The sequence below is a fragment of the Rana temporaria genome, chromosome 4 (genome assembly GCF_905171775.1).
Source record: "Rana temporaria chromosome 4, aRanTem1.1, whole genome shotgun sequence".
Taxonomy (NCBI): Eukaryota; Metazoa; Chordata; class Amphibia; order Anura; family Ranidae; genus Rana; species Rana temporaria.
The window spans coordinates 148,095,747-148,119,719 of NC_053492.1; the positions used below are offsets into that span (position 1 = coordinate 148,095,747).

At 44.8% G+C, this 23,973-nt stretch overlaps 1 protein-coding gene across 1 annotated transcript in view; it reads left to right on the forward strand.

Annotated features, from left to right (window-relative positions):
- Nucleotides 1-23,973, forward strand: part of LOC120935654 (mediator of RNA polymerase II transcription subunit 12-like protein) — a 128,238-nt gene that overhangs the window by 11,403 nt on the left and 92,862 nt on the right. Inside the window, exons 2-4 of the mRNA XM_040347708.1 lie at nucleotides 10,760-10,864; nucleotides 13,884-14,075; nucleotides 19,249-19,408. Of these exons, the coding sequence (XP_040203642.1) occupies nucleotides 10,760-10,864; nucleotides 13,884-14,075; nucleotides 19,249-19,408 (457 nt within the window). The remainder of the gene's footprint in view (nucleotides 1-10,759; nucleotides 10,865-13,883; nucleotides 14,076-19,248; nucleotides 19,409-23,973) is intronic.

A 23,973-nucleotide genomic window follows, 5' to 3' on the forward strand; every position in this document is an offset into this window, starting at 1 on the left:
CGCCGGGTGCACGTACGTTTGTGAATCGGCGTAACTAGGTCATTTGCATACTCTACGCTGAAAACGACGGGAGCGCCACCTAGCGGCCAGCGTGAGAATGCACCCTAAGATACGACGGCGTAAGAGACTTATGCCAGTCGTATCTTAGGCTAATGTCGGCGTATCTTGCTTTCTGAATACAGCAAGAAGATACGCCAGCGCAGATTTGAATTTACGCTGCGTATCTATGGATACGCCAGGGTAAGTTCTCTCTGAATCCGGCCCACTATTAGGAAAATGTATATTCCTTTCTCATTTTGTACACTGCACAGATTTCTGTGTTTAAAGCCCAAGTCAAGGAAAAATCACCCTTGTAGTGACCCCCGCACTGCAAGGGTTAAATGTGCATTGTGTCTAGTGGTGCATAGTACAGAATCTATCACTTACCCTATGACCGGCTCTGTCACCCTCCTCCTCTGCCCAAAGCCTGGTCTGTTTGTTGGCAGGTGTAGTTCCAAAATCCATCCAGCAGGTGGCATCTTGCTGCTGTGTCGATGGAGTGGAGACTCGGAGCAATGTTTTCCCTCTGGGGGCCCCCATAGGTGTCATGGAGAGAACAGCTGTCTGATTGGACACTTAGATCCCAGGTGACCTTCCACTACCATCTTGGTTGGAGCAGCCCTTTAAAATAGGGGACCCTGCTGGGGTTTGGGGCACATTTTGCTAGAGGTTAGTGTATGAACAGGAATCTGCTCTATCAGGGAGAAAGATCGAGTATTGGGTATCAGTGCGAGGAGGGCAAGCGTAGGGATACTGCTATATACCTTCAAGACACTAGTCTCTGGATTTGCCACTGCAGACCTTCCCTTACAGTAGGTGAAGCCGATTTTGTGTCAATCTCGCTCTCTTTCTCAGCGAGATTGAGCACCTACGAGCCCCATCGCGGGAGCCAGCGCCGAGCTGGCTTGCCGCGATGGAGACAGAGCCGTCATAGAAGCGACGGGAGATCCGACTTGGATTCCCGCCAATTCTACACGTGTGCGGCGTTTGTTATGAATCCTGAGGGGGAAGTCCCCGCCGGATTTTAAATAAAAATCCGGCATGGGTCCCCCCCCTCAGGAGCATACCGGGCCCTTAGGTCTGTTATGGGTTGTAAGGAGAGCCCCCCTACGCCGAAAAAAACGGCGTAGGGGGTCCCCCTACAATCCATACCAGACCCGTATCCAAAGCACGCTACCCGGCCAGCCAGGAAGGGAGTGGGGACGAGCGAGCGCCCCCCCCCCCCTCCTGAGCCGTACCAGGCTGCATGCCCTCAACATGGGGGGGTTGGGTGCTCTGGGGCAGGGGGGCGCACTGCGGCCCCCCCACCTCAGAGCACCCTGTCCCCATGTTGATGAGGACAGGGCCCCTTCCCGACAACCCTGGCCGTTGGTTGTCGGGGTATGCGGGCGGGAGGCTTATCGGAATCTGGGAGCCCCCTTTAATAAGGGGGCCCCCAGATACCGGCCCCCCACCCTAAGTGAATGAGTATGGGGTACATCGTACCCCTACCCATTCACCTGCAAGAAAAGTGGTAAAAACACAAATAAACCACACAGTGTATTAAAATATTTTATTTTTCTGCTCCGGAGGCCGCCCCCTGTCTTCTTTATTAGCTCTTTTACCAGGGGGGGCTTCTTCTTTGACGTCTTCGGGTGGGTGGGGGCCGCCGTCTGGTTCTCTTCCACCGCCGGGGGGGGTGGCTTTTAAAAAAGCCCCCACCCCCCCGGCGGGTTAACTCCGGCGTCTTCGGCGGGGCTCTTCTTTTTCCGCTATCCCGACGGGTCTTCTCCGCTATCCGGGGGGTCTCGCCGCTCTCCGCTGTTGACTCGTCGCACCCCGGTTCTTCGTCTCGCAGTCCGGTCCCTTCTTCCGTGCTGTACGTCTTCTTCTGTGCTGTGAGTTCTTCTTCCGCGCTGTGACGTCATGTTCTTCACTTCTCTTCTTCTCCCCATGTTGACTCGCCGGTCCTCCTCGCTGAAATGACGGATGCGCGCCTTGCATCGGACCTATATAGGCCTCACAATCCCATCATGCTCTGGTACCTACCCATGTGATACCTACCCACGTGGGTAGGTATCACATGGGTAGGTACAGAGCATGATGGGACTGCGAGGCCTATATAGGTCCGATGCAAGGCGCGCATCCGTCATTTCAGCGAGGAGGACCGGCGAGTCAACATGGGGAGAAGAAGAGAAGTGAAGAACATGACGTCACAGCGCGGAAGAAGAACTCACAGCACAGAAGAAGACGTACAGCACGGAAGAAGGGACCGGACTGCGAGACGAAGAACCGGGGTGCGACGAGTCAACAACGGAGAGCGGCGAAGACAGAAGGAGAACCCCGGAGAGTTGAGAAGACCCGTCGGGATAGCGGAAGAAGAAGAGCCCCGCCGAAGACGCCGGAGGAAACCCGCCGGGGGGGTGGGGGCTTTTTTAAAAGCCATCCCCCCCCCGGCGGTGGAAGAGAACCAGACGGCGGCCCCCACCCACCCGAAGACGTCAAAGAAGAAGCCCCCCCTGGTAAAAGAGCTAATAAAGAAGACAGGGGGCGGCCTCCGGAGCAGAAAAATAAAATATTTTAATACACTGTGTGGTTTATTTGTGTTTTTACCACTTTTCTTGCAGGTGAATGGGTAGGGGTACGATGTACCCCATACTCATTCACTTAGGGTGGGGGGCCGGTATCTGGGGGCCCCCTTATTAAAGGGGGCTCCCAGATTCCGATAAGCCTCCCGCCCGCATACCCCGACAACCAACGGCCAGGGTTGTCGGGAAGGGGCCCTGTCCTCATCAACATGGGGACAGGGTGCTCTGAGGTGGGGGGGCCGCAGTGCGCCCCCCTGCCCCAGAGCACCCAACCCCCCCATGTTGAGGGCATGCAGCCTGGTACGGCTCAGGAGGGGGGGGGCGCTCGCTCGTCCCCACTCCCTTCCTGGCTGGCCGGGTAGCGTGCTTTGGATACGGGTCTGGTATGGATTGTAGGGGGACCCCCTACGCCGTTTTTTTCGGCGTAGGGGGGCTCTCCTTACAACCCATAACAGACCTAAGGGTCCGGTATGCTCCTGAGGGGGGGACCCATGCCGGATTTTTATTTAAAATCCGGCGGGGACTTCCCCCTCAGGATTCATAACAAACGCCGCACACGTGTAGAATTGGCGGGAATCCAAGTCGGATCTCCCGTCGCTTCTATGACGCGCTTGCTGGGATGTGCTGTCACTATTCCAGTGAGTGTGAGATGCCGGCGAGATCTCGGCACCCTGTCGCCGAGAATCAGCGCGACGCTGTCGTGCTAAAAGCACAATATCACAAACACCTACTGTACTTTCTGTGTGCCACCAATTCCTTCTTGTCTGCCAGTCAGCCAGCCACTCCTCCAGCAGATGCTGTCTTGGTAAATAAAGTAGGCCTTGCCTGTGCTGTGACTTATTAAGCTTGAAGATATATCACTGCCTAGATGTGCTATGGTGTTGTGAGATTTCAGTTGAAGCCAGCTTATCTGCACTGCCTATCTTCACTTGTGCCATTAAGGATTGTACTGGCACTCCAATAGGTACTGTTATAATGCCTGGTACTGAACGTGAATTGCACTTCTTATCTCAAGAGTTACTGTGCCTATTGCTGGGAGTGTTATTGTGCCTGTTATCACAAATGTAACTATACCTGTAATGCACCTGTTGCCATCAGTGATTTTACTAATGCCAACTACTGTGTTCTACAAGCATCCTTGTTATTCTTTAACTTGCATACTTCTAAATACAAAAACTGGCGACGCTTTGTGGACTCTGGTGTGCTTCTTCCTTACACTGAGCACCCTACTCCTGACCCTGCTCACACCTTGGCATAGTCATCAGAATATGCACAGCTCATCTGCATTCTTGATGGATTGGAGGGCCTCTTTGGAGAGAATATATCGGTGACTGAATTGCGATTCCGATACTTAATGTATAGGCAGTAATAGAGAGGGACCCTGTCCCACCTTGCTGTGATTCTGCAGAAGGTATGTAAGCGATTGCAAAAGAAGGACAATCTTGGGTGTGCTGACATTGGCACTCCAGACAGAATGCTGAGGGACCTGTTCGTTGCAGGGTGGCTGCTGGGCCTGTACACCGAGTTCTACAAGAACAGGTGAGGCCCCATGCCACAATGACTTTAAATGACATCATGCTAGAAGCTGTGGCACAGAAACAAGTGTAGCGCCCCCTTACTTTCAGTATGGGCACTACGCTAAAGTTAATGGGGAATGGGAGAGTTATTTTGCTCCCATTCACAATTTGCTAAATTCTGGGCTGCTGTCATTCCTGAACTGTCCTGTAGGTCAGTCTGCGCTCCAGGGGTGCTGATTCCACCCCTGGGCGACAGGTGGCGCTAGAGGGGTTCTGGCAGTGCCACTTTTCCCCAGCAGCCAATTAGAGGAGTTTTCCCTCGCGGGGCATGCTGGTGGAGAGTTTATCTGTGGCAGACGCCATTTTGTGTGGTTCTTCGTGGGTTCCAGGTGCGGCACCCACCTATAGGTTGTGCGCATCCAATGGACCCCGGCGATGTCCCAGGCTGGATGCCATTCAATGGGGGGGTCGGCTTGGGGAGAACCCGGAGGCAGGTTGTCCAACAGGGCTTGAACGAACCATCTGGGATCTGGTGACCGGGACATTGACAGGTACATTTCAACTGTCACCCGGTGACCCCTTACTTAGTCTGGGTGATCAGGCACAAAAAGGTGACTCGAGTATAAGCCGAGGGGGGCATTTTCAGCACAAAAAAATGTGCTGAAAAACTCGGCTTATACTCGAGTATATACGATATTCATTGTCTATTTATTTAGTCTATATGTTTTTTTATTGCCTGAGATAGATAGACTTGTATCATTTTTCAACCTATGAAACTTATTTGTAATTTTTAGTTTAAAGGCTTTGTTTTGTAACACAAGATTGTGAGGTGGATCGGTTAGTGACACTTTAAATCATTGTGTTTGTCCTAACATTTTCTGATTTTTCAATTCTATGGCAATGAAAAGATAGGCAGGGTGGTGGAGGAAGATGAGTTATTGCCAGGGCCGGCCCTACCATGGGACCCGGTGGTACCATTGTACCAGGCAGCACTTTCAGGGGGGCAGCAAATTTCCTGCCTGCATGCCATCCCATTCCGCCAGCTCCACTCTCCACTCCACTGTGGGGCTAATTGCCGCCCGACCGCTCCTCCCGTTCCGCTCTCCGCTCCACTGTGGGGTTAATTGCATGAATAGAGCCATAACAGGTCCTTTTTATACTCCTATATACATGTATAGAGCCATGATAGGTCCACTTTAGTTATCATGATATAAAATAATGGATGTGGGGGCATTTTGGTGGGCGTAATTTTTTTTTGATACCAGGCAGCACAATGTCTTGGGCCGGCACTGGTTATTGCTTTGACTTGTCAGTTTTGTGTGTTAGTTTTAGCTTGTGCTATTGAGCTCTATGATTTATTAATTTTTCTAGCAAAGCAGATATGATTTTACAGATAAATATGTTGACCGTAGTATCGAGCTCTACTTGTTGGCTGTAATGCATATACAGTACAATGTTTAATATTTACCAAATTGAAGTGAATGAAAAATATTTAAAAACAATATATTTATAGTTCTGAACATATTAACAAAAATATATACACACAGCTCACTCTCCAGTGTCCATGTGACCAGTGAACTCTACATATGTGACCAGTGAAAGTGCACCTGTCCCCAGACTATTGACAAAAAACTATTTTCATTATTCAAAAGAAGTTTATAACAAACCTTTAGGGCTTAGGCCTCGTACACACGACCGAGTTTCTCGGCAAAAACCAACAAGAAACTTGCTGGGATTTTTTTTTTGCAGAGGAAACCGGTCGTGTGTAAATTTTTCGACGAGGAAACTGTTGAGGATCCCGTCGAGCCAAAAAGAGAGCATGTTTTCTTTTTCCTCGACGGGAATGCAGAAACTTGCCTTGTCGAGTTCCACGACAGCCTAAAAAGGAACTCGATGAGGAAAACGATGTTCCTCGGTCGTGTGTACGAGGCTTTATTCATACCTTTTTGGGATTGCTCTGGACAACCTTTTCCTGGCAAATCCGAAAAAAAGGGCAATTTGCCTTGTGTAAAATCGGCTCCATTCACACCACTGCAATGTGCTGATGTTGGCTGCAAAAAAAGTAGGACACCGTACTTTTCTTCAGTGCAGTGTAGTGTGTAATTCATTACATCACATGGCAATGTGGCTGATAAAACTGAGCCTAACATTTTTTTAAAGTTTGGAAAAAAAAGGTCACCAAGCAATGGGCTGGTGCACATCAGCACCACATGCTTCTTACCCCACGCCAGCAGTTGCTGGTATGAAAGAGCCCCACTTACCTCTTTCGCTGCTGATAACGTGACATTCTACATTCTCAAAATGTGAACATTTCTCTACAATGCTTAGAGATACAGTATCTCACAAAAGTGAGTACACCCCTCCACATTTTTGTAAATATTTTATTATATCTTTTCATGTGACAACACTGAAGAAATGACACTTTGCTACAATATAAAGTAGTGAGTGTACAGCTTGTTTAACAGTGTACATTTGTAGCAAAGTGTCATTTCTTCAGTTCAAGATATATTAAAATATTTACAAAAATATGAGGGGTGCACTCACTTTTGTGAGATATTGTATATAGATGACTCGGTGCTTGTTTTAAAGTATAGTGCATCATACCTCTATATTAAATTAATTTTTTCCTGCTTTTTTATTACATGTGGTATCTAATATCTCTCAATTCACAAAAGTTTAACATAATGATAAATTTTTTTTTCAGCAACGTGGCTGTAATATTCTAAATCTTTTTGGTGTGTTCGCTTAGTAAATTGGGCTCATGGTGTTATACTATACCTCTGTACACACAGGCCTGGATTCAGATAGGAGATATGACGGCGTATCTCCTGATACGCCGTCGTATCTCTGAGTCCGGCCTTGATATCTATGCGCCTGATTCATGATTCATACGCATAGATATCCCTAAGATCCGACAGGTGTAAGTGTCTTACACCGTCGTATCTTAGGCTGCAATTTCACGCTGGCCACTAGGTGGCGCTTCCGTTTGTTTAGGCGAGGAATATGCAAATTACAATTTACGTCGATTCAGAAACGAACGACTGCCCGGCGCATTTTTTTTACGTCGTTTACGTTCGGCTTTTTCCGGCGTATAGTTACCCTTGCTATATGAGGCGTAGCTAATGTTAAGTATGGTCATCGTTCCCGTGACAAAATTTGAAATTTTTACGTTGTTTGCGTAAGTCGTTCGTGAATACGGCTGGACGTAATTTACGTTCACGTCGAAAGCATGATGATTTGCCGACGTCATTTGGAGCATGCGTACTGGGATTCAGTCGCGGCCGGCGCATGCGCAGTTCGTTCGGCGCGGGGACGCGCTTGATTTAAATGTTACACGCCCCCTACCCGCCAAATTTGAATTCCGCCGGGTGATTTACGCTACGGCGGCTCAACTTTACAGGCAAGTGCTTTGTGAATAAAGCACTTGCCTGAAAAACGTGCGGCGGCGTAACGTAAATGACATACGTTACGCCAGCAGAAAGATCCGCTGATCTTTCTGAATCCGGGCCACAGTGACTATTGCCTCGTACACACGACCGTTTTTTCAAATGGGAAAACTGCTATGAGAGCTCCGTGTGTATGCTCCATCTCAGTTTTTCCAACGGGAAAACTGCCGGACAAAAAAAACAGAGCAGGATCTCTTTTTTCCCATCAGGAAACAATCCTGACGGGAAAACCGTTCGTCTGTATGGTTTTCCGAAGGGGAAAAAAACATGCATGCTCAGAAGCATAGAACTTAATTTTCTCGGCTCATCGTAGTCTTTTACGTCACCGCATTTTTGGCAGTCAAAAGTTCACCAGACTTTTGTGTGACTATGTGTATGCAAGGCAGGCTTGACATGAATTCCATCGGGAAAAAACGGTCGTGTGTACGGGGCGTTATACCTGCATTTGACCATGTATCTTGCAGTTCCTGTCCAGCAGGAACTGGAGTGTGAGAGGAGGAAGCAGAAGAAGAAGCCAATCAGCTAATGTGCTATTAACCACTTGCCGACCGCCGCACGCCGCACGCCGATATACGTTGGCAGAAGTGGGCAAATGGGCGTACCTGTACGTCCCCTTTAATTTGCGGGCTAGTGGGCGTGCGTACGATGCGTACTGTGTGACCATGCCCGTGGGTCCCATGGACTCAACACGGAGAGGCAGAACGAGAAGATGCGTATGTAAACAAGGAATTTCCCTGTTCTGCCTAGCAACATGACAGGGATCTACTGCTCCCTGTCATCGGGAGCAGTGATCCCTTTCATGTTGTTGTGAGACCATCCCCCCTACAGTTAGAATCACTCCCTAGGACACACTTAACCCCTTGATCGCCTCCTAGTGTTTAACCCCTTCCTCGTCAGTGTCATTTACACAGTAATCAGTGCATTTTTATAGCACTGATCACTATATAAATGACAATGATCCCAAAATAGTGAGAAAAAAGTGTCCGATGTGTCCGCCGCAATATCGCAGTCACAATAAAAATTGCAGATCGCCGCCATTACTAATAAAAAAATAATAATAATAATGCCATAAATCTATCCCCTATTTTGTAGACGCTATAACTTTTGCGCAAACCAATCAATATACGCTTATTGTGATTTATTTTTTTAACCAAAAATGTGTAGAATACATAGTGGCCTAAACTGAGGAAAAAAATATTTTTTTATATTTTTTTGGGATGTTTATTATAACAAAAAGTTAAAAATATAGGCCCAGATTCTCGTATCTCGGCGTAACTCTCCGCGGGCGTAATGTATCTCGTTTACATTACGCTGCCGCAAGTTTTACGGGCAAGTGCTTTATTCACACACACTTGCCTGTAAAGTTGCGGCGGCGTAGCGTAAATCCACTGGCGCAAGCTCGCCAAATTCAAATGATCCGGGTAGGGGGCGTGGATCATTTAAATTAGGCGCGTTCCCGCACCGAACGTACTGCGCATGCGCCGTCCCTAAAATTTCCCGACGTGCATTGCGCGAAATGACGTCATTGGTTTCATTGTGAACGTAAATGGCGTCCAGCTCCATTCACGGATGACTTACGCAAACAGCGTAAATTTTTTAATTTCGACGCGGGAATGATGGCCATACTTAACATTGGTTGCCCCTCATATAGCAGGGGCAACTTTACGTGCCGCAAATCTAACGTAAACGGTGTATCTTCACTGTGTTGACCGCGCGTACGTACGGGAATTCGCGTATTTTGCATACTCGATCGGGAAAACGACGGAGGCGACACCTAGCGGCGGGAAAAAAAATTGCATTTAAGAGCCTTATGCCTGTCGGATCTAATGGTTATCTATGCGTAACTGATTCTAAGGCCCTGTACACACGCTCGAACATGTCCGATAAAAACGGTCCGCTGACCGAAATCCCCGCGGACAGACAGCTCGGTGACATGGTGGTGACGTTGACGCCACCACGTCCGCAACCAGGAAGTAAAATGCTTCCACGCATGCGTCGAATCCATTCGGCGCATGCGGGAGATTTCGGTCCGCTGGTTAAGCGTACTAACCAGCGGACATGTCGGACGGATGGGTTTCCAGCAGATAAGTTTTAAAGCATGCTTTAAAACTTTTGTCTGCTGGAAACCTGTCTGCTAGATTGTAAACACGGTCGGATCTGTCCGCTCAAACTGGTCTGCTGACCAGTTTCAGCAGACATGTTCAGTCGTGTGTACAGGGCCTAAGAATCAGTCGCATAGATACGACGGCCCAGATTAGGACTTACGACGGCGCACATGGCGTTGCGCCGTCGTAAGCCTTTTCAGAATCTGGGCCATATATTTTTTTTCAAAATCGGCACTCTTTTTTTTGTTTATAGCGCAAAAATAAAACCGGCAGAGGTGATCAAATACCACCAAAAGAAAGCTCTATTTGTGGGGAAAAAAGGACATCAATTTTGTTTGGGTGCAACGTAGCACGTGCCATTGTCAGTTAAATTGACGCAGTGCCGTATCGCGAAAAGTTCTCTGGCCATGAAGGAGGTAAATCCTTCCGGGGGTAAAGTGGTTAAATAACATGTTAACAGGAGGATAAAACAGAGTGACAGAGGGATAAGCTTATCTTTGTGCTGTTTCTGCTTTCACTGTCCAGTTACAGGCTGAGTGTCCAGGACAGTCTGTGCTCAAGGGAAGAAGGTCGGCTGATAGCCATCAGACTGGATTGAAAGTAAATTATGCAACAGAAGCTGCTTTTTTTTTTTTTTTTTTTTTTTTTTTTTTTATCTTTTCATTGACTATTTTTTTTTTTTATCTTATTATTTTTGACTGCTCTGTACAATAAGATCATAACGTGTTTACTGTTGTTTGGAATTTGGATGGCAATTACTAAACTCACAAAATTCACATTTTGCTTTTATGAGAGATGCTTTTTTAAAATGAGTTCTGCCTCCTCGATCTGTGTCCTTCTCAAGTACCCTCTTAGTTTTTCCTATTACTCGGTTTCCCTGAACCTGACGTTGTATTTGTACTGAACATATGCTAAGCTGAAAATATCTTTTAGTAAATCAATTATTCTACGATTAAATACCAGTATATGTGAATAAATTGGGCTAGACGAAGATATTTTGAAATGTCACAAGTACTAACAGAAAGGTTTTTAACAGTGTACAAGTTGCTGGCAGATTTATATTGACTGTTTTATTTTTCCTTCAGGATGAATTAACTGCAGTCAATGTAAAACAAGGATTTACTAACCAACCGGCATTTTCTGGAGATGAGCATGGATCAGCTAGGAACATTGTTATAAACCCATCTAAGGTAGAATCACTTCTATTGCTTTCATCCTGTTTATTGCTTTAATAACTATGATTTACTAATTTTGCATACAACGTAATATAGAGTAGACCGATGTTCTCTGAAGCCTGGAACACTTACCAAGAGTGCTACGCTTACTCAATTCTGAGTGGTTAATTCAGATCTTATTGGTACTCAGTCTCAATAGCTTGTCATGAGCGGTTTGGTATACACCAAGAGAAAATGGTGCAGGCCAGTTGAAATATCTAATACAGAAGAGACTTAAAAAGTCTATTCTATCATAAAAACTATACACGACCCGGATAAGAAAAAATAGACGCAGGGTCGGCATGACTAAGGGAGGAACGGGTCTGAGAAGGGTTAAAAGTAAGAAGTAGAGGTGGGGTAGGGGCGTAGCTTACCTGATTGGTGTATTAGGATGGTCAGGGTGGAGCCAAAAGGGTTTGGTCTGGTGCAAGGGCTGATGGGTAATCACTCCGGAAAGTTCTGTTGATTGAAGAGTCCCTCCCTCCCACCCTGTATTCTGTTTTTTAAGGGGTAGTCTGGGTGGGGGACTATTCTGATGTTTCATGTTTTTTATACATAAAAAAAAACTAAACTAAACTAAAAAAAATGTTATATTTTGTGCTTTTGTCGCAGCAGCTGGAGGGTCAGGGGGTCTTTGGGGGGGGGGGGGTCAAGGATTAATCAGATTGTAGAAGAATTGGGGGCCATCTAGGATATGGTGCTCCCACCTGGTTGGCTGTTGGTGGTTCTCCCAGGAGTTAGGTCCCCTGGGGGAAAGTAACAATTTGGAGATTGCAACGTCTTCGAGCCGGATGGGGCAAGACTGAGGAAATGGTTGGTAATGTGATTTAAGGACAACCAAAGACCCCCTCCTGGACTAAAATTGTTTGGTTTTGTTATCATTAATTTTTTTAAATAAAAGGGCTGCTGTGGCTGTTTTAAACCCATGTCACGCAGTGTTGTGTTTTTATTATATGTTCAAGGACCGTAAGTTGACGAATCTTATAGTCATGTAACTACATTTACCCCTTCGTGATTTATGTGTGTAGATTTGATCATTTCATGTTTTGCATGCATTCACAGTTCACAGGAGTGCATAGCCTAAGTGTGTCATGTTGAAGAATGTGATGTCATAGCTGAAATCACCTTTGCACTGAGGCTTGATTACAGGGGTGTTGATAAAGGGGACTGTAGGGGAAAGCTGCTGGGGGACCGTAGAGAGAGAAATGACAGCCTAAAAGGATAAATTATTCAGGAGGCAGTAAGACTCTCCTTGGACTCTTTGGTGCTGCAGGGCCACTGCTCCTGTCCTATTGTGTATTTTTAATGCTCATACAAACTATTACACTATTTGGTTACAATAATTTTGGCATATTTTACTCTGTACACCATGAGCCAAGGGCGAACTTCCGGTTGAATCACCTTTTTTAAAGATTTGATGAAGTGAACATGTGTGAGGGCTGCCAGTTTTGCTTGACGTTCTTTGAACCATTAAAATTTGGTCTAGGTGTGTTCGTCCGAGCACTAATAATGCCCAACAAGAATTCCCTGCCTTTGTGGCTGTGTGTGGTGAAGAGATGAGCTTGGGCGTGTTATTTTGATATATATATATATTGTGGCCCCCAACGAATCCCTGAACGCAGCTCAGGTCTAAGGATGAGCTTGGGCGTGTTATGCCGTATTTATCGGTGTATACCACGCACCTTCAATTTAACCACTTGACCACTGGGTACTTAAACCCCCTTCCTAACCAAATCAATTTTCAGCTTTCGGTGCTCTCACAATTTGAATGACAATTACTCAGTCATACAACATTGTACCCATAAGAAATGTTTGTCCTTTTTTTTCACACAAATAGAACTTTCTTTTGGTGGTATTTAATCACCATTGGCGGAGCGATCACGTGGTCATTTGACGGAGCGATCACGTGGTAAACGGCCGCTATCAGCGGCAATTTACCGCGATCCGTGATGCGCCAGGGGGCGCGCAGGAGCAAGATTCTGGGAGGATGTCCATAGACGTCCTCCCAGAATAACTCAACCGCGCTGTAGACTGTAGCGCGGTCGGCAAGTGGCAGCACCATTGCCATGAATGCAGCCTCAAATTTAGCCTCACCACTGGCATGAATGCAGCCTTACCATTGCCATCAGTCCAGCCTGGTTGATTCCCATCTGCAGCCTCAGAGGGAACAGGAGGGAGGGGGGCGGAACGAGCGCCAACAGATTACATACATCAGAATCTCCGGTTTTCTCAGTGGCCTCTTTAATACAAAGTCCCATCTCCTATGATAAACAGAACAGTAGTCCACTGGCAGCCCAGGAGACGGGACTTCCTATTACAGAGGCCACCGTGTAAACAGGAAATTCTCACTGTATGCAGTCTGTCAGCACTCATCCTGTCTCCATGTCTCCTCCGAGGCACATATATATATAAATACAGGTATATACCTTTTGTGGCCCTCACAGTGCTCAGGGATTCATTGGAGGCCACAAAAAAAAAATATATATATATATATATATATATAGCCAAATTACCAGTGGGGTCATTTGAAACCGGAACGTGAGCCGCAATTGGCACACGGGAAGGACTTTGGCCTGACCTAGGTGATTGACTGGTAGTAGGAGGGGGGTAGCTGCCACAACTATGCATTCGCTCTCCCCCAAAAAATGTCCAAAAGTGTTAAAGGAAGGGGGGAGGGGCACACAAAGCATAACTGCCCTTTTTATGGGTTAATTGCACTTTAATTTGATTCCATTATTTTACAAATGGGAGAAACTGCCAGTAAAACAGAATAGACCGCTAAAAAGGATAAATTTTAACAGCATCATAGTTATTCTTCAGTTAAGCCTAACTGTTTTTTAATTGGAAATGTACTGCTTTGTATTAAATGTATGCTTTGGATCCCAGTTATTAGATATTAGATATTAGATATTAGATAAGGTAATATTACATATTACTGCATGTAAATTCTACTATATGAACATAACAGTGTTGTCCACATTTCATGTGTTTGCAGATTGGAGCATACTTCAGTAGCATTCTAGCTGAAAAGCTGAAACTGAACACCTTTCAGGACACAGGGAGGAAAAAGACACAGATTAACGCCAAAGACAATTACTGGCTTGTGACTGCTCGTTCTCAGGGTGCAATCCATAGCTGGTTTACCGATCTAGCTGGAAACAAGCATCTCACTGTGCTAGCTAAAAAGGTAAAAATGTATTTACTAGTGTTACACTGTATGTACAGTATAGGCAAAGCTTCTCTACTTTGAGCTTTGGGTAGAGTGGGCAAGCATTAGAACCCCTGTTTAGTTTTTATCACCATCAAGCTAATTGGCTTGTTGGCTATTTTTACTGAAATAGAAGACGATAATGAAGCCAAAATTCTACAATTGTCCCCAGAACAATAATAGAAGTGAAATCTTCCCATGAAGAAAATGTCTAAGATGTATTTTCCCTTGACAGCAAAACCTCCCCAATGGGACACATACATGAAAAAATTATTTAACTGATGGGTTTTAACCTCCTCTATTCAAAAAATGAAAATAAAACATACAAAGCTTAAAAATATACTTTTAACTTTGGTATTTTATGTCTACTTTCATTAATGTTATATTTCTAAATTAGGATTTATTCAAAGAGGAGTGCAGAGAATAGTAATGTTGTGTAGTAAACTTTAAAGTTTGGTTTGCTGCAGCCAGGTTTAAAGTGGTCGTAAAGTCACAAATCCTGGAAGCCCCTCTGTTACAGAAAGATATTGTGTAGTGTTTGTGTGTTTTTTTTTTTATTAATTATGCAGTAAAATTCCTTATTTCAGAGCACCCCTGTGTGCAGTGTCATCTTAAGAGCATTATAGGCCCCCGGGCAATACAGTGCACTGGGGCCCTGTCTACACAATTACGCATGAGAATTACTGACAAAAATCATAACATTTACTGGCAGAACCACATTTTTTACTGCCACTGCAAAAAAAGTACCTAAAATTACAGTTTTCAGTGCCCAACAATGCAAATGTCAGTATCTAAACTATAAACATATAGCTAGTGCTATTAGAAATGTGTTTAAGTTAAACAAAAGTAAAAAAAAAAAAAAATGTCTTCATTGACATGAAGGTCAGGTTACTATAACCCAGCCAGCACAGAGTTTCCTCTTACATCAGAGTCTGCAGGATTCCCCCTTACAGTGAAAGGGAACTCTTATGTAAAGGGGAACGCTGCAGATCTTGATCTAAGGGGGGAACTCCGATGTGGAGGGGGGCTATGGTGACCAGAGACAACCTTATATCAGAGTCCACTGCTTTCTCTTTGCCACTTACATCAGGGTCCGCAGACTGAGTTCCCCCTTGCATTGTAAGGGGGAATCCTGCAGACTCTGATGTGGGGGGTACTCTGGTGACCAGAGACCACCTTCCTTAGATTAAATACATTAAGGTAAGGGGGGTCACTAATATATTAGGGGGAACCTTTATATCAGTGCCCCCTTACATTTTTGCATTCACTCCCCCCTTACATCAGCAACCCCCCGCACTCGTGGAGGACCGGATCTTCTCTGTGATTTCCGCGAACTGGGCATGGGCAGTTCTAACCCGTCACTCTCCATAATTTTTTACTGGGGTTGCTGGGCAGCCGGTGGGGCCCCCCAGGCAAGTGGGGCCCCCGGGCAACTGCCCAGCGTGCCCAATGGAAAAGATGGCCCTGCCTGTGTGCTTATGTAACCTCCCGGCAGTTAGCTTCCGCAGGTCATGTGAGTGCACAGCGGTGATCTAAAATAAGGTACGGTATTTCACTGCATCATTTTTAAAACACAGATAATGCACAGTATATCATTCTGTAACAGAGGGGCTTCCAGGATTTGGGTTCCGTGATTTTACAGCTATGGGGGGGAGGGACGAGGAGGAGATGGCCTACACACAGACTCCCGAGCTGACAGGCAGGGAGGGAGAGGGAGAAACTGCAGGATTACACACGTGAACTGACCATGGTATCATGGTTTTTCAGCCATGATTACTGTGGTCAGTACACTTATGCCGCGTACACACAACCGTTTTTCATGACGAGAAAAATGCAATTTTTTTAACTGGTCGTGTGTATGCTCCAGAGCATTTTTCTCGACGAGAAAAATGGGCTAAATTCTTTTAGAACCTGCTCTATTTTTTCTCGTTGTTTTTCACGTCGTTCTTTTTCTTGTCATGAAAACCGGTCGTGTGTACGCGGGGGAACAAAACACGCATGCTCAGAAACAAGTTATGAGATAGGGAAATTAGCAAAACATGTTGTACGTCACCGCGCTTTGCTCGAGCATTTTTTTCACAACCGTCTGTATGCAAGGCAAGCTTGAGAGGAATCACGACAAATCACGTCGAGAAAAACGTTGTTTTTTTGCATGACATGAATAACGGTCGTGTGTACGCGGCATAAGGGGGACACAGGAACAGGCAGGATCAACCAGGTATCTTACAGCATAGAGAGGGACACAAAATCACTTTGCTATACATCTATACACCCTGCTTTAAAGGATTTAAAGATTTTTTTTTTTTTTAGGGTTACAACCACTTTAAAGCTGACAACACAACTAATGATACAGCTGTGTTCAATATAGCTACTGATAAAAAAAAAACTATCTTTCAGAAACTAAAACACTATGGACAGTTAGATCAATAATCATTTTCATTGAAAATAAACAATCGGTCTTAGCAGAAAATCCATTCAATTGTCGCTAAACTGATCTATTACTTTGTTGCCGGCGCTTTTAATCCTTTTTCCCTGAATCCATTCACATGGATTACTATAGGCATTTTCCAGGCTAGTTTAAATTTCCTGGCGCTTTCCCATGTCCAGGGAGCTGCACATGCCGTGTTCAGCCATCATCTGCGTTTACTAATGCATGCATATCCAATATCTTTTCTGAATGCGAAAACCTTTTCTTTCAAGAAATACATCAGACATGCATGCGTGGAAAAGCAACAGGATTTTTACGCTAGGCATACAAAAATGCCTATAATAGTACATGTGCATGAAACCCTTATTGAGAATGAGCATTTTTCAGATTTTGTGCTGCAAATCAGGGGTGTCAAACCCGCGGGTCGCATGCAGCCCAAGAGAGTTAAACATGCTGCCCAGGCATGTCTGAAGGGATGCCGAGGATGTTGTGCGCAGCATAGCAGCTACGGTGTGGCAGGGGCAGATCCGGAGTCTAGTCTCGGGAGGGAAACTGGTAGAAAATTAGTTTTTTTGGGGGAAATTTATTGGGGAAATGGCTGGTGTTGGCGCTTCAATGGTGTCAAAATGATTGAAGCGCATTATTACTATTATTACATTGTTATAAAAAATGAAATATTTAAACTTGCCATAATGCAGAATCAGTGGGGGCCCCGAGTGTGTCACTTGCCACTGTCGCCTGCCACCAAATGCGGATTGTCACTTGCCATGTCACCTGTCACCAGATGCAGATTGTCACTTGCCACATCTCCTGCCACATGTTGCGGATTGTCACTTGCCACGTCGCCTGACGCATGTTGCGGATTGTCACTTGCCACATCGCCTGTCACCAGATGCAGCTTGTCACTTGCCACGTTGCCTGTCACCAGATGCAGATTGTCACTTGCCACATTGCCTGTCACCAGATGCAGATTGTCACTTGCCACGTTGCCTGTCACCAGATGCAGATTGTCACTTGCCACGTCGCCTGTCATCAGATGCAGATTGTCACTTGCCATGTCGCCAGGCAGGTCTAGAGACCAGTGGCCAGAGTCTCAGGTGTAGCTGGAGGCAGAGTGAGTGCCAGCGCTATGGCGGGGTTTTCTCGCTCTGTCAATTCCATTCCGGGACACTGTATTGTCCAGGAATGAAGGTGCCCGGGACCCTGGACAGACCTGCTAATTGCAAGATTGTCCCAGGCAATCAGGAACACGTGGGCACCCTAATGTGGATGCAAACCCAAAATGAACACAAGCCTGCCAACACATACCCTAAAGATGTGTGTGTATATAATTTGACCAAGAAGGCCAGTATTCACATTTAACACCTGATCTTATGCAGGAGTGGGTTCGCAGCCCTGAACGTACCTGTGTGAATGAGGACTTACCCAGCTGGTTCCATACAAGCAAAAAGAGAAGACAGGCTATAATGTGTTGTAGGGATGCACCGAAATGGAAATTTCAGAACCGAAACTAAACCGAAATAAAAAAAAAAAATCAGTCCGAAACTGAAACCGGAAATTACTTTTCTTTGTTTTCCCCCTATTTAAATTTTTTGGCGGCAATCGATGTGGCAATAATAATTGATGGTTACAGTGGCTGCGTTTGATGGCACAGTGTCTGCGTTTGATGGGCACAGTGGCGTAGTGTGTTGGCAGTGGCATAGTGGCTGCGTGTGATGGCACAGTGGCTGCGTTTGATGGGCACAGTGGTGGCAATTGATGGGGCAAACTGGCAGTGGCAATAATAATTGATGGTTACAGTGGCTGCGTTTGATGGCACAGTGGCGGCGTGTGATGGCACAGTGGCTGCATGTGATGGCACAGTGGCTGCGTTTGATGGGCACAGTGGTGACGTGTGATGGCACAGTGAGGCTGCAATTAATGTTTTTTATGGTAGTCGGATAAGGGAAGCATGGCTCAATAACACACAAACGTGTACAAGGCGATTTAAACAGGTTTGTGACACACTCCTCTGCGGCCTTCCACAGCCAGGAACGATCCAAGATGGCGGTGGCTCCTCCATCCCCGGCCCGCTCTGAGCCAGCAGACGCTGTACATATACACTCCAGAGGCTGCTCTGCCTCCCTCAACAAAAAAGTTTTTAAAACGGACGTTTTTTTCAGGAGCAGTGGTTTTAATGATGCTTAAAGTGAAACAATAAAAGTCCCCGTATGCTGCATGTAAAGTAGCGCATCTTTCCCATATTTATAACAGTGCACCAAAAAAAAAAAAAATTCTAAAAGAAAAAATTTCATTTAAAATTGCTTGCGGCTGTAATGTATTTTACATAAAAAATCATATACATAAAAAATCATTGAAAAAAACAGCGTGGGTTCCCTCCCAGTCCGGGTGTGGTATGAATATAAATGGGAACTCCGTGCCAAAATGTAAAATAAAACGGCGTGGGGTCCCCAAAATCCATACCAGACCCTTATCTGAGCATGCAACCTGGCAGGCTGCAGGAAAAGGGGGGAGGGACAAGAGCCCCCATCCTGACTCGTACCAGGCCACATGCCCTCAACATGGGGAGAGTGCTTTTGGGTCTCATCCCCACAACTATTGCCCGGTTATTGTGAGGATCTGCATGAAACAACATTTGCAAACTTGCTTATTTACAAGAGCTGAGATATTTTAAAAGTACAATTTTACTTGTATCATCAGTTAATGTCATATCATGTTTTGTAGGTACCTATACTTAGCAAGAAAGAAGATGTTTTTGGATACCTGGCCAAATATTCAGTGCCACTGTTGCGAGCAGCCTGGCTATTGAAAATGACTTGCGCATACTATGCTGCTATTTCAGAAGCCAAAATAAAGAAGCGACAATCAACTGATCCAAACACAGGTATTTCCAGTTTTATTACAGTCTCTGTTTTTATCTCAAAACATAGACCCTTTTTTACTAAAGGAGTAGAGCATTTTCACTTTCAAAGTAAATCGTTAACTTTGACAAGTGAATTGTCGCTTAATTGAAATGGGTGTATCCATTGCTCTGTGTGAATGATGGCACTGTAATTATTTTAATAATAATATATTTTTTTTATTTAAAAACCTTTTTTCCTAATCGATATACAGCTGTCACCTGACCCAGATATTTCCCAGCCTGTTTGCAGTGAAACATAAGCAGGAGAAGCCTCTAGTAAAAATAAATAATTACGATCAATACACTGTTTTAAATTGTCATACAATCATATATTTGAAATCAAATCTTTATTTTTTTTGCAACAGCGTGGTTTGGGCGGATTTCTGTCAGTCACAGGCTGTGTCATGCCCCTCTAGCTATGTTTTAGAATAAAAGGAAGGTGAAGCCTCCATCAAGCTACATATCCTGCCCAATTGTGTTTAGTTGGTTAGTGGGCATGGAGGAGGAAGGAGGGAGTGGGCTGTCACTTACCACTATGTATACACTCACATATGTGACTCTATAGTCACATGGGCTTCTCAGATGTGATAGGGAAGAAATGCTCACAATAGTAACTCCCTGTAAACTGAGAAGGGGGAGATAGAGAACAGTGGGATCAACCAGATTTTTTGCAGAATACAGAAAACAAATCTCCTAGTGACTGAGTATGAACAGCATGCAAAACATTTTATTTATATTTCTTTATGATGTGGGTTTAATGACACTTTCATTTTGCTGAGAATTTTCATTGAAAACTTGGAAAGACACATGAAAGTATATGACACGTGGTTTTGAGTAAGCACAATGTAGTTGTGTGAAACGCGTCAGCCTCTGCATCTTCGGTGTGTGTCATGTACTTTCTTCTATCTTTCCAAGTTTTCAATAAAATGACTTTTGCTACGTCGGTGTGCATGCACCAGCAAGTGGAGTACCACCCACCTTACCTCACCTGGATTGGCTCACCTGAAGCTGTGATTTCTGCTGTTGTTCACTTCATTAGTACAGAGTATATTTTTAGCACTGATCACTGTATTGGTGTCATTGGTTCCCACAAAGTGTCAGTTAGTGTCAGACTGCCCGCCATACTATCAGAGTCCAGCTATAAGTCGCTAATCACCACTATTACTAGCATAAAAAAAATTCCAGTATATATACCATAGTTTGTAGGCACGTTAATGTTCACGCAAACTAATCAATATGTAGCAGAATACATATTGGCCTAAATTTATGAAGAAATTAGATTAAAAAAAGTTTTATAGCAGGAAGTAAAAAATATATATATTTTAATTTTCAAAAGTTTTTATTTTTATTTTCGTTGATAGCACAAAAAAACTAAACAAACACAGTGGTGATCAAATACCACCAAAAGAAAGATCTATTTGTGTGAAAACAATGATATACATTTTTTTTGAAGGGGGGTAAATCTTCCAGAGGTCAAGTGGTTAATTGAAGCCGGGAATCATTTAAACCACTTCCTTTAATGTGTTTGTTACCCCAGCATGTAGGATTGCACTTATACTGATGCTTGATCTGATACCTCCCGGCAGGGCCGCTGATAGGCCAGTACAACTGGCCCTGATGTACCAGGCCCGGCGTCCTCAGCATAGCAGGGGGGGGGGCAGCCTCACAGATCATGGTGTGGCAGTGGGGGGAGTTACAAGCACCAATCTCCCTGTATAGCTTTCAATAAAGCAGCTGACAGACACTTCTCCTTCTCCTCTTCTTCCCATGGCTGTCAGCTGCTTTACTGAAAGCTATACAGAGAGATTGGTGCGTTTAACTGCCCCCACCACTGCACTGATCACCCCCTATTGTCCTCCTCCGCTCTAAATCTAAACCTATCAGAGAAGCCTATCCTACCTACACCCAACAACTGTATTTTCATCTTGTCCATCGGATTCCTCACAGCTACTACCCTTTGTTCCACTTGACCCTCCCTTCTAGATTGTAAGCTCTAACGAGCAAGGACCTCTGATTCCTTCTGTATTGAAACTGTTGGCGCTATGTAAATCCTGTACAATAATAATAATAATAATAATAATAATTTACTGACCATCTTTCGCTCTTGGTATTCTTGGTATCATTATTGTAATAGGGAGTTAACTAAATATGTCATCTAGGAAAAGGAAAAATGTTTTCGTAGCATAAGCAAATGTGATAATGGTGTTGTTTGCAAGGTAAGAGAATAGTGGTCATTTAATATGCACCAAAATAGCTCTGTGTTTCAGAAACATAAATGGGCGTTATTGACCTTTTGATTTTGAATTTGTTGTTTTATGACTGTTAGTTCTTCATCTGAAGCTTGTATAATATATTACTTTTGCAGAACTACACCTGCATATGAAATATGACAGAATAAGCCATCGGATGGATTTGATTGATAGATTTAATTAAAGAAACAACAGACACATAAAATAGCCAGAACATAATGGGGTTGTAGAGGAAAATGAGCTTGTCCAAGGAACATAAAAACACAGGTGCTTACTGAAAATTTGCTATAGAGGGCAACTGTAAATTATTTAATTTGGTATACTATGCTGCAGATGGGCAGCACAAATGTTTGAGGCTAGCAGACCTTAAAGGGGTTGTAAAGGTTTTTTTTTTTTTTTTTCTAAAAAGGGGTCCTTTAAGCTAGTGCATTGCTGGTTCACTTACCTTTTCCTTTTGATTTCCCTTCTAAGGGGCAGATCCACAAAAGGATTACGCCGGCGTATCTATTGATACGCCGGCGTAATTTTAAATTTCCCGCGTCGTACCTTTGTTTTGTATCCACAAAACAAGATACGACGGCATCTGGGATCAATCCGACAGGCATACGTCTTAGTACGCCGTCGGATCTTAGATGCAATTTTTCGGTGGCCGCTAGGTGGCGTTTCCGTCGAAATCCGCGTTGAGTATGCAAATTAGCTATTTACGGCGATCCACGAACGTACGTCCGGCCGGCGCATTTTTTACGTCGTTTTCGTTCGGATTTTTCCGGCGTATAGTTAAAGGTGCTGTTATGAGGCGTACTCAATGTTAAGTATGGCCGTCGTTCCCGTGTACAATTTTGAAATGTTTACGTCGTTTGCGTAAGTCGTTTGCGAATAGGGATTTGCGTAGAATGACGTCACCGTTGGAAGCATTGGCTTTTTCTGGGTTAATTTCGAGCATGCGCACTGGATTACCCCCACGGACGGCGCATGCGCAGTTAAAAAAAAAACGTTGTTTACGTCGGGTCACGACTTATTAACATAAAACACGCCCCCATTACATCCATTTGAATTCCGCGCCCTTACGCCGCCAGAGATACACTACGCCGCCTTAACTTACGGCGCACATTTTTTGTGGATTTGAAAAAATAAATAAATAAGTTGCAGCGGCGTAGGGTATCTTATATACACTGCACCCAGCGTATCAATGCGCCCAGGTACGTGGATCTACCCCGTAATGGTTTTTTTTCTTTGTTTTCTTTGTCTGAATTTCTCACTTCCTGTTCCTCCTCAGTAAGCTGTTCTGGCTGACTAACCCCCAGCCAGAACGGCTCGGATGATGGGGGCAAGCTTACTGAGGAGAAACAGAAAGTGAGAAATTCAGACAAAGAAAAAAAAAATTGGAAGGGAAATCGAAGGAAAAGGTTAGTGAACCAACAATGCACTAGCTTAAAGGAATCTATTTAGAAAATAAAAAATGAACTTTTACAACCCCTTTAAGCTGGCCATACATGGCTCAGTTTTTTTAGTTTAGCCAACCAGGCGAATGAAAAAACTGAGGCAATTTCCCCACATTAAGGCTTGGTTCACACTGGATGCTGATGCGGCTTCCAGCAGGGGTCCTGTGCAACCTGGTTCACCGTTTCAGGTCCGATTTCAGCCTGAATTTTGGGCTGAATTTGGACCTGAAATGGACAAAAAGATGCACAGGGCTCCTGTGCAAATTTTCACCAGAGCCGCATCGGAGATATGTGAACTGGTTGTTTAGAGAGCTGGGGATCCTGCATCCAATTTGCAATAGTGTGAACCCGGCCTCAAGGTGGATAGAAAAATCCTTCCCGTTGTGTCATTGTACCAACAATGCTGTTCATAAAAAGTTGATCCATTAGATTGAAACAAGAAATTAAATTGGTGCTGCTCCTATCAATTGCAATATATATATATATATATATATATATATATATATATATATATATATATATATATATATATAAAAACATGCTTAAAGCGGTAGTTCACCCCCCCCCCGACACATTTTACCATCGAGACAGGCATTGTAGCGCGAGCTACAGTATGCCTGTCCCGATTTTTTTAACCCCGGACTCACCTTGTAATCGGACATTGTAGATTTCGGCTCCCGCGGGGAATGGGCGTGCCTATGGAGAGGGAGGATGATTGACGGCCGGCCCTGGCACGTCACTCTCCCCGAAGACAGCCGGAGTAGGTCTCGGCTCTTCACGGCGCCTGCGCACAGGCTATGCGCACGCGTCGTGAAGACCAAGCCTATTTCGGCTATTTCCGGAGAAGCGTGACGCG